Source organism: Mesoplodon mirus (assembly GCF_964341445.2).
Source record: "Mesoplodon mirus genome assembly, chromosome: 1".
NCBI classification, from domain to species: domain Eukaryota; kingdom Metazoa; phylum Chordata; class Mammalia; order Artiodactyla; family Ziphiidae; genus Mesoplodon; species Mesoplodon mirus.
The window spans coordinates 24,700,395-24,711,655 of record NC_138976.1 but is presented as its reverse complement, the minus strand read 5'-3'; the positions used below and the strand labels follow the sequence as shown (position 1 = coordinate 24,711,655).

Below are 11,261 nucleotides of genomic sequence, written 5' to 3'. Positions count from 1 at the left end.
GAGCTTCAAGGCCTCAGGGCCTTAATGCCTTGTGCAAAACAGCAGAGAGGGCAAGCCTCCTGCTCTCAGCTTCTCTACTGGCGATTGGAGAAGTGCATCCTGAATTCAAATGACCAAAAAAAACGGGAGTTTGTGAGGGTGAAAGGGGACCTGCCACCCAGCTTTGTAGGTGGTGAAACAGGCCTACGCAGTGCAGGAAGAAGCTTGTTCAAGATCTCACAGCATCTTAGTGAGAGTTGAGACTCAGGCCTCTTGCAAAGGAAAAACAAAAATGAAAACTAGAAAAGATACTCACTGAGGTGTTTGTTGTGCTCTCTCTGGGCGAACTGTGGGTTCCTTTGATTCTTCTTCCTAAGTTGTATTTTTTGTTTGTTTTTACAATGAACGTGTACCAATTTTGTAATAAGAAAAAAATTAATTTTAATGAAAAAATTCTCACAGAGTTCTTAGTAAATGAGGTTATGTTTGTGAACGTGCTGGATGAACTGTAACTGCGTGCAGCAGCTTCAAGTCAAGGGTGTGTAATTCAGCCCAAACCCTCCTGAATTCCTTTCAGCGAGGTTACCCTCACTCTTTCTGGCGCACGAATCACCGAGATGAGGAGGAAGGCCAGTGCCGTCACCAACCGCCGCAAGCCGCTTCCTACTCCCACTTGGCCTCAGCTGTGGGAACTCTTCCCCCAAAGCTCTGGCCGCAGGAATCTTTCCCCTTAAACTGGGGAAGAAATTTCCCTAATCCGTTTTCGTAGTAAACGACCTCGGGCCAAGTCTGCTTTTGTTGCTGGTTTCCTAAGCTTAATTGCGAGCAAAGTTAATTTGAAAGAAAATGTTACAGCTCTGGGGCGAATTCTAACGAGCCTTGGGCAATTAGGGAAGAACGCATCTAATTACTCACAGACCTGGTGGGGGGGGGCGGCGCCTGCACACGACGCGGGGGGGTGCAGGGCTCAGAGTGGGGCAAACGATTTCTCTGGATTCAAGAAAGGAAGAAGAAAAAGAGAAACGCACCTCCGGTCTCTGAGCCCCTAGACGGGGAGCCGGGGAGGTTCTATTTCACGGTTTGGGGATTCGGAGAGTTGGATTGTCCCAAGACGCAGCAGTGAATGTTCTCAATGTCCTAGAGCCACGCGGACTGGAGGGCCCGCCCGGCCCGGCCCGGCTGTGGATGAGGGGCGGCGCTCCCTCGCCTGCGCAGCGTCCTTTCTGGACCGGCCGGGTGGCGCACTAGCTTTGGGTGTCGCCGGCCGGCAGGAGGCCGAGAAGGGCTGACGCTCTCCCTTCAACACCTCGAGGGTCTCGCTGTCTCTCCTGGCTCCTGCTGTATACCCAGTTCCCTCCTCGCAGCGTCCCCTCTCTCAGGGCACAGACCCTGGTCGATCTCACCTGTCGTCCCAGTTGACATGGAGAGTTGGGGGCGAAGACGCGTGCGCTTTCCCTCCCTGTCTTTCTTGTTCCCCCGGCTTTACCGCGACGCTCCGGGAGACTTCCGGATAAGGCGGCGCTTAAATGTTAAAACCTTCTTCCCTCCTGTGCCCAGCGCTTTACAGTTTACAAAGCGTTTCTATCCCTCTTGACTCGTTTAACTTCAGGTGGACTCTGAGGGAGGGGTAACAAATTCCCATTCACAAATGAGGACACTAGGGAAAGGACTGGATTAACGTTAATGGCGCTGTCAAAGCATTGGATTTGGTAATTAAAACACGGAGAAAGGCTCAACCGCTGCATTAACTGGGCGCATAGACTGCCCTTTTCCAGCCCCAATCCCCCTGCCGGGCTTTAGGAAAACAAGGACAAAACCCCTGGGTGGAGGGCTTTCAATTTCTGGCCAGTGCCAACGAGGCAAGGCAACCTGATTTCTGCCTGGGAGAGCCATACTGTCTAGCTGCACACGGAGAACCTTTGAATTTCAACCTGCAAGGATCCATACAGAGATAAGGGAGGTCTAACACCTAGATCTTTCCAAGGTCACAGGGCTGGGTCTGAAATCTGGACCCACTGGCAATAGGGTCAGTGCTGCAGCTGCCCCCTCCTCCAGGTGGTAACTTACCACCACCAAAGTCAGGAAGGACCAACATCTATACCTGTACCGTCTAATACAGTAGCCATCAGCCACACACTGCTACTGTGCACTTGGCTGTGGCTAGTCCAAACAGATGACCTGTAAGTGTAAAATACACTCCAGATTTTAAAGACTTGGTATGAAAAAAGTAAAATATCTCAACAATTTTTATATTGATATGTTGAAATGATAGTTTGGACATTAAATTGGGTTAAATACAATATATTATTAGTTAATCTCACCTGTTTTTTTAAAAATTAATGCAGATACCAGAAAAATTTTAATTACACAGGCAGCTTACATTATGTTTCTGTTGGGCAGCACTTATTTAGACAAATACCCGTCTGGACTGAATCGCATTCACATGTCTTTGTGAACAGGATAGTACAATCCCCAGAATTAAAAATAAGAATTACCAGTGGTTTTCAGTCTTCTTTCTCACCCCCCCGCAACTCTTCCCTAGCAAATTAACTCTGCAGAAAGAGGCTGCATTTCTCTTGTCAGAACTCACTTGCTCAAAGATCTTTATTAAAACAGTTCATCTGAACACTCAGGTTTATCTGAAAGCTGCACACCGAGCCTCTGAAATATTTAATGCTGGAAACTTTTGCTACAGAATCGAAACTTACAAGATTTCTCAAGAGAAAGGTGGGGAAATGGTTGGATCTTTTCTTTTTTTCTTTCTGATTTTGGTCAGCTTGTTGCTTGAAACAAATAAAGGATACAAAGCAAAGTTAAACACCAGTTTCTTTCTAAAGCTTACTTAAATGATGGCCCCAATTAATTTTTCTCTTTCCTTTTTGCATGAGGAGGCTGCCAAGGTACAGCAGAGGGTACCAGGGATGGAAGAGCCAGCCCAACAAAATGAAAACTGTCATCAACAGGTTCCCTTGAGTCTTGTCATCTCTGAATTTTAGTTCACCCATTGGGTCCCAGGCTGCTTGATGAAAAGAAAGCGTGGGCAATGGACAAATGTATTTCTACCTGCCTCAGTGGAAAACCGCACTTAGGGCCCAGCAGTAATAGCTGCCAAGTGATCAGCACATCAAGCTCAAAAGATTCAAGAAATTATGATATAACCGGTGCCTGGAGCTAATCCAGAGATGCTTGCCGTGAGTTCTGTTTCCATTCCTTGGAATAGGGTTAGGCCCTGGGTGGCCCACCCATGCTGCCAGATATGCAACAACCATGATGGGCCCTTAAAGATCATATGGGGGACGGTTGAATTCTGCAGCCCTCTTGTATTATAGATGGGAAAACTGGGGGTGTGAGTGATGGAACTGGGTTACACTGTGGCGCTGGGTCACCGTCCAGACTCAGAGCCTGGTGGTCTGCAGTTCTCAGAGGCAGGGAAAAGCAGCCCCTGGTCAAGCGAAGCAGAGGTCTTTCCCATTAAAAAAATGGTTACTTCTTTTGCAAATTTGTCCTCCTCACCTTAACTAGGAAGACACTATCGGAGCCTTTTATTGTAATAACGTAGTCAAAGGCACAAGAGATGGAACTGTGTAAAAAGACCCGAGTTTTGGTAAGTACGGGGAAGAGTGAAGTCATGTGATTCTCCACAATTCCCTTAGACTCTGGTGTAGACACTACGTTGTGCCTCCTTTAGAGCCAAGGACCCTCCCCGGTAGAATGTCAGAAAGGCACGACCTTTGGAGCTTCGCCTCAGTGAGGGTCCATTGTCTCAGTCCGTGGGCCGAGGATGCCTCTCCCCACCTCCTCCCATTTTCAAAGCGAACCGGTGTGTACACGGTGCAGCGGGAGGCTGCGCCTGAACCTCCGGCTCGGTCCCTCCCATGTGGCTTTCAACTCGATCCCCTCTCCAGTCCCGTCCTCAGGTTTCGTGAGTACTTAGTTCGTAAAGACAGTCGAGGTATCTATTAATTTTCGCCTGTATTCTCGGCTCACATGGCGGACACAAACCGATCCGCTCCGCCTGGATAGGCAGCCGCATGGCGAGCGTGGTAGGCGCCTCCATTGCCCCCTCCGAGCTGCCCACCAGGATTGTAGCAGGGCCCCAGTGCTCCGAACTGGCCGGGCGATGTGCGCCCATAGAAGTCCACTGCAGTCTCGACGCCGCCACTGCTGCCACCTGCGGGGGGCGAAGTGGGCCCGGCCAACCGGCCAGCCGCTGCGAAGAGGGCGCTGCCGGCCCCTTGCGAGTACGCGCCGTCTGCGCCCGCGTAGGCGGCCGCATAGGCGGAAGTGTTGGCAGGTCGGGCGACGGCGCAGCCGGAGGGCTGGTAAGCGGTGGTAGTGGCAGAGGCGCCGGCCGAGGCAAAGGCGCAGGAACCGGAGGGCCCCGACGGCGCGGGGCCCAGTTCTGGGCTGAGCGGCCGCTCAGGCACCAGGCCGAAGACGCGGCACGGGCCTGGAGACGCAGCCGGGTAGTAGACCGGAGGCGGCGCGGCGAGCGACGGCGGGGCATAGCCTGCATAGACAGCGCCGGGGTAAGGCGGGCGCGCAGCGGGCACCCCGCCCGGGAAGATGGCGGCAGCGGCGGCGGCGGCGGCAGCAGCAGCAGCGGCGGCCGCGTCGTGCATGTAAGCCGGGTAAGTGGAGAGGTCAGAGCGCTTGAAGCGCTTGCGGCGGCGCAGAAAGCTGCCGCTCTCGAACATGTCCTCGGCGTTGGGGTCGAGTGCCCAGTAGTTACCCTTGCCCGGGCGGCCGGCCTCGCGCGGGATCTTGAGGAAGCAGTCGTTGAGTGTGAGGTTGTGGCGGATGCTGTTCTGCCACTTTTTGGGGTTGTCGCGGTAGAAGGGGAAACGTTCGGTGATGAACTTGTAGATGCCGCCCAGCGTGAGGCGGCGCTCCGGTGCGTGTGCGATGGCCATGGCAATGAGCGCAATATAGCTGTAGGGCGGCTTCCCACGCTGCAGGGGGCGCTTCCGCCGCCGCCCGCCAGCGCCGCGACCCGCCGCCTCTGCCGGGACCCCGGCCCCCGCCTCACCGCGCTCCTCCTTCACGGCCGCCAGCGCCTCCGGCTGCGGCGGCGGCGGCGGCGGTGGCGGCCCGCTCTCCGCCGTCATGGCGCAGCCGTCCCGCGTCCCTGGGGCGTCCCCGCTGACCGCTGCTGTCGAGGGTCTGGGAGCTGCGGGGCCCGGGACGCAGGGTAACGGGAACCGACGCTGGGGCCCTCTTTAGAGAGCTCAGGGTGTCCTCGCAGTTGGCACCGGGAGCACAGCTTTCCTGGCAGGGGCGCGCGGGAGCTTTGGCGCCCGTAGTTTCCGGGCTGGCTCAGTGCGGACAGAGGCTCAAGAGTGTCCCGCCCACCGACGGCTCTGCTCGTGTTCTGGAGCTCGAAGCCAGGCGCCAGCAGCGACGTTGGGACCCGGACGAGGCTCCTGTCGCGGGCTGAAGGGTCCTTTGCGTGCTGGTGCCAGGAGGTCACGAGGTCTGGAATTGGTCCTGGGCTGGGGTGCCTGCATCAGTTCTGGGCTTCCTGCTGATCTGAGGATAACCGTCGAGGTCCTGAGCGCAGAGGAGGCTGCGGGCCCCAAGGTCTGAAACGAGAGCAGTTAGCGCAGGCGTGGGGACTCTGGTGGGGGCCGCTTAGGCGGCGCCCCTGCGGCCGGGGCCGCCGAAGGCGCAGAGGGCAAGGAGGCGAGGCAAGGCGACGGCGGCGAGGTTGCGGCGCGGGCCAGGCGGGGTGGCCGGCGACTGTTCCTCTCCGCAGGGTTGGCCTCAAGCCGCCAAGACCGCTGGCGAGGCGCTTCCCTGCACACACCCGGACCGGCTCCTCCCTCCGCGGGTTTCTCCTCCTTAAAGGCGCCAGGAAGCTTGGGGCGGTGCCCGTTCCCCTCCCGCCCCCCGACTGCCCGCCCCCTGGGCCTCGGCGCACCTCCCCAGGTAGGAGATGCTGTGGCGGCGCGGCGGGTACACCACACGGTCTGAGCATGGAGGTCCCTTGGAGGTCTCCTGGGCCGGTCCTCTCTGCGCGCCGACGGGGAGACTGAGGTCGGGAGAGGCCAGGAACTGTCTCTGGAGACCTCGGCGCCCGAACTCAGCGCTTCGGGACTTTACCAGCCTCTGTAGAAGGCTAGGACCCCCAGGTGAAAGGAAGGGCTCGCCTCACCTTTTTTGGCTGGAGAGGGTGAGAATTGGCTGAGGGGCGCTTGGTTCTTGAGGGTGGGGGACGAGGAAGGGAGAAGACGCTCCAGGTGACTGGCTTCCAAGGTCTTTCAAGGATGATTTATTTTCAAACCCCAACTCAAGGCTGCCCTGGCCATTCCCCATCCAGTCCCTCATCCTTCAGGCAGGATTCCTAGGTCCCATAGAGGAGGTGACTTGCCACGGTTCCACCGCTACTTCGCAGCTTAGCCGAAACTCACACCTGCCTGCGTCTCTGGTAGGAGTGCGTTTCCTCGACTTGTACGAGAGGTAGCCAGTTTCCCTCGGTGGGTTCCAGGTTCCTCCACTGTACCGAGGTTTTGTATCTCAGTTGCTGATATTTAGGGAAAGGCCGCAACACGCCCCCCCCCCGCCCTCCAATCTTTTATCTTTGGGTGGCTCGGGACCCCTCTCTATATGATGTGGAGTGACTCACAGCTTAAAGAGGATGGAGGCTAGGCTTCTGCCCTCTCGCGGCAACCTTCTCCTCCAGTTCGCCCAGTCAGGAAGGCTCCAAGTGGCTCCCAAGACCTCCGGGGGCAGCCGAGCAGCCCCTTCCCGCAGCGGGACGGAGGGCTGCGAGAGGTGGGGGCCGGGGTTGGGGGCGCTCTGGGTGGGCGAGTCTCCCGGGGAAGGGGCGGGCAGACGGGACCCGTCCGCTTTGCGGGTGTCCGGTTTCGGAGTTCGTTTCCCGCCAGCCTGATTCTGCCTCGCTCAAGACCGCCTGCGGCGGCGGCCCCGCAGGTCTGGGTTCGTAGGGACACCCTGGGCCTGTCCCTTCCCGGTCACAAGCCCTCAATTTTCTCCTCTGAGAACTGGGGGCGGGAAAGCATGTGCGGATCTCAGGGGTGGGGCGTACTACCCTTAGGATTTCAGGCTACGGCCGAGACGCAGCTTTCCGCGGGGCTGCGGGTGCTGGGCTGGGCGGAGAGAGCCGCGAGAGTGCGGGCGGCGGCCTTCAGGGGCTTTAGTCGCGTTCTTCGTGGAGGTGAGCTCCGGGCAGGTTCAGCCCCGCCAAGCATTGGGCAATTGCCTTCGGAAGAAAGAGGCAAAGAGTTCAGATCTTCGCTCCGGCGACCCGGGTGTGGAAGCAAATTGAACGGTTTGCATGAAGACCTTCCTCAGCGGATTCATGCTCCAAAGACGGGAGAGGCTTTTCACTCGCTCAAAAACCTCCCAGCTTCCTTCTTCCAAAGTAACGAAGCTGCGAGAATCCAGGTTGCATCCTGTTACGTTGTTTCAAAGGGGAAAAAAATGTTTAACATTTTAACCAGATACATTATAGCAATCTTTTAATACTGGATTTTGTGGTTCTCTGTATTTCCAAGATTCAGACTTCCAAATGTTAAATTTTGGACCACTGTCCTAACGTGAATCCATAAATCAAATAATGTGATTCTGTAGTTCTAAGATTCCATGACCAGAAGTCTAAAATATTTGACTGCGATTATATTCCTATGACTTTAAGCTTCTGGTCAGAGTGTAAAAGCGTATTCCTCATGTTTTAAGATGCTGGGAGTAAGATTTTGCGCCTGAAAATATGATGCCACTACTGGGAGTTGTAGCTTCTCTAGGTTTTAGAGATTTTTGCAGCTCTAAGGTACATATAACTTAATTTGAATTCCTGTCTAGGAGTGTCTGATTGGAAGATTTGGGTCCTATAAATCCACGTCTCTCTTCTTTTTTTTTTTTTTTTTTTTTTTTTTTTTTTTTTTTGCTGTATGCGGGCCTCTCACTGTTGTGGCCTCTCCCGTTGCGGAGCACAGGCTCCGGACGCGCAGGCCCAGCGGCCACGGCTCACGGGCCCAGCCGCTCCGCGGCATATGGGATCCTCCCAGACCGGGGCACGAACCCGTATCCCCTGCATCGGCAGGCGGACTCTCAACCACTGCGCCACCAGGGAGGCCCTCTCTTCTTATTTAATTCTAAAATATTAGTTCTAGATCCACTATTTTATAACTCAAATAATCTAATAATTCTTATAATATTTGTGACCATATGCTTTAATGACTTTATGATAGAGATTTTTAAGCTCAAATTACTATGGTTAGAAACCTCCATGTCTCATGATATTTTGATCCTCATTGTTTTATGACTGTGGACCCATTCTAGAAAACTGATTCCTTTTTCTCAAACTTTGCGGCTACTGAGCTACACCTGTACAACAGACCAAGCCTTAGCATCCTGAGATTAGATTTATTAAGCTTATGATTCTAAGATTTTCATGAACAAAGGATCCTAAAATTTTTATTCCATAAATGTTTTATTCTAATAACACATTTCAAAATTCTGTACTTTGAAGATTCTATGAATCCATGATGTAAACTTTGAATTAAACGATTTGAGTGAACTGGGACAATTCACCCGTGTGGATCAAAACTATACATAAAGATCCCCTCGGTGCCAGGCCATTTCCTCCATTTCCTCTCATCCAGTCTTCCCCTCTTCTCTGGTGCAGTGCTCCTTAACGTGTTTAGGGGTAACAGACCCCATTGAGAACCATTTGAAAGCTGTGGAGTGGGTCCCAGTCCCTTGGAAGTCATTCTCCTAGTCCAGCAGGGGTGGGTTGGTGTTGATGTAGGCGGGTGCTGGGTGATTTCCATCCTCTTTGTAGCCGCCTTCAGCCCTGCATGTATCCCCAGCACCTTTTGGAAAAATCTGTCCCCTCACAGGCTATTTTATGTTAAATTTTGGGGGGAGGGGGTGCTGGTGATCTGTAGAAGATACTGGTAGCTCTTGCCCTAACTGCTTTACTGAGTTTTGAAGTGGCCCTTAGAGGGTTTTGTAAATATAAAGGAGGGGATCCAAGGAGTCATGGAAAATTCCTCCATATCTCTTGACCCAGGTGCCCCTTCATGCAGATGCAGAGGTAGCCTGCTCTTCTCCTTAAGGAAATCTTGGAAATTCAAGCTGGAAGGAAACTAGGCCCAGATTGCCGAAGGGGCTTGCTTAAACTCTTGCAGAGGAGGTTCTACACTGAAAGGGAAACTCAGGTTATTCAGGCTCCTTACCTCCTGGCCCTGAAGCCTCTCTGTCTTTTTTTTTTCTTTCTTTTTTTTTTAACATCTTTTTTGGCGTATAATTGCTTTACAATGGTGTGTTAGTTTCTGCTTTACAACAAAGTGAATCAGTTATACATATACATATGTTCCCATATCTCTTCCCTCTTACGTCTCCCTCCTTCCCACCCTCCCTATCCCACCCCTCTAGGTGGTCACAAACCACCGAGCTGATCTCCCTGTGCTATGCGGCTGCTTCCCACTAGCTATCTATTTTACGTTTGGTAGTGTATATATGTCCATGCCACTCTCTCACTTTGTCACAGCTTACCCTTCCCTCTCCCCATATGCTCAAGTCCATGCTCTAGTAGGTCTGTGTCTTTATTCCCGTCCTACCCCTAGGCTCTTCATGACCTTTTTTTCCCTTAGATTCCATATATATGTGTTAGCATACAGTATTTGTTTTTCTCCTTCTGACTTACTTCACTCTGTATGACAGACTCTAGGTCCATCCATCTCACTACAAATAACTCAATTTCGTTTCTTTTTATGGCTGAGTAATATTCCATTGTATATATGTACCACATCTTCTTTATCCATTCATCTGTTGATGGACACTTAGGTTGCTTCCATGTCCTGGCTATTGTAAACAGAGCTGCAATGAACATTTTGCTACATGACTCTTTTTGAATTATGGTTTTCTCAGGGTATATGCCCAGTAGTGGGATTGCTGCGTCGTATGGTAGTTCTATTTGTAGTTTTTTAAGGAACCTCCATACTGTTCACCATAGTGGCTGTATCAATTTACATTCCCACCAACAGTGCAAGTGTTCCCTTTTCTCCACATCCTCTCCAGCATTTATTGTTTCTAGATTTTTTTTTTTTCAGTATGCGGGCTTCTCACTGTTGTGGCCTCTCCCGTTGTGGAGCACAGGCTCCGGACGCGCAGGCTCAGTGGCCATGGCTCACAGGCCCAGCTGCTCTGCGGCATGTGGGATCTTCCTGGACCGGGACACGAACCCGTGTCCCCTGCATCGGCAGGCGGACTCTCAACCACTGTGCCACCAGGGAAGCCCTGTTTCTAGATTTTTTGATGATGGCCATTCTGACTGGTGTGAGATGATATCTCATTGTAGTTTTGATTTGCATTTCTCTAATGATTAATGATTTTGAGCATTCTTTCATGTGTTTGTTGGCAATCTGTATATCTTCTTTGGAGAAATGTCTATTTAGGTCTTCTGCCCATTTTTGGATTGGGTTGTTTGTTTTTTTGTTATTGAGCTGCATGAGCTGCTTGTAAATTTTGGAGATTAATCCTTATCTTTGATAAAGGAGGCAAGAATATACAGTGGAGAAAGGACAGCCTCTTCAATAAGTGGTGCTGGAAAACCGGACAGGTACATGTAAAAGAATGAAATTAGAACACTCCCTAACACCATACACAAAAATAAATACAAAATGGATTAAAGACCTAAACGTAAGGCCAGACACTATCAAACTCTTAGAGGAAAACATAGGCAGAACACTCTATGACATAAATCACAGCAAGATCCTTTTTGACCCACCTCCTAGAGAAATGGAAATAAAAACAAAAATAAACAAATGGGACCTAATGAAACTTAAAAGCTTTTGCACAGCAAAGGAAACCATAAACAATACGAAAAGACAGCCCTCAGAATGGGAGAAAATATTTGCAAATGAAGCAACTGACAAAGGGAGTTCTCAGAGCCTCACTTGTGCTTAAAGTCCTCCTTACAGTGAGACAATGGAAACTCCAGGCCCAGATGCTTGCGAATCAGATCTAAGAATCTCGGCACAGCCAGAACACAGTGACCTCTGTTAGGATTACTCTGGGGCAGTCAGTCAGGGTCAGTGGGCTGTATGGCCTCAGAGTGCCAAAAAAGGAGGTCGGTCCTGTGTCACACACAGCCCAGCCTCTAGTCACAGCAGTGGCACGGAGTGAGAGCTCAGATTACAGCTAGCTCATTTACTGGCCCAGCGGCTTTGAGCTATCTGCTGCCCTTCTTAGGCCTCAGTTTCCCCATCTGTGAAGTGGGGGACTCCCTACCTGTCGCCCCCCCTTCCAGGGAGTCA

General features: G+C 52.1%; 1 protein-coding gene across 1 annotated transcript; it reads right to left on the bottom strand.

Annotated features, from left to right (window-relative positions):
* Positions 1-3,841: 3,841 nt before the first annotated feature.
* On the bottom strand, positions 3,842-5,087 carry FOXE1 (forkhead box E1; the record flags this gene model as incomplete). The annotated part of the gene is made up of 1 exon (XM_082628897.1): positions 3,842-5,087. One exon carries the CDS (start codon positions 5,085-5,087, stop codon positions 3,963-3,965), a length of 1,125 nt encoding a protein of 374 aa, XP_082485023.1. The 3' UTR covers positions 3,842-3,962.
* Positions 5,088-11,261: the final 6,174 nt, after the last annotated feature.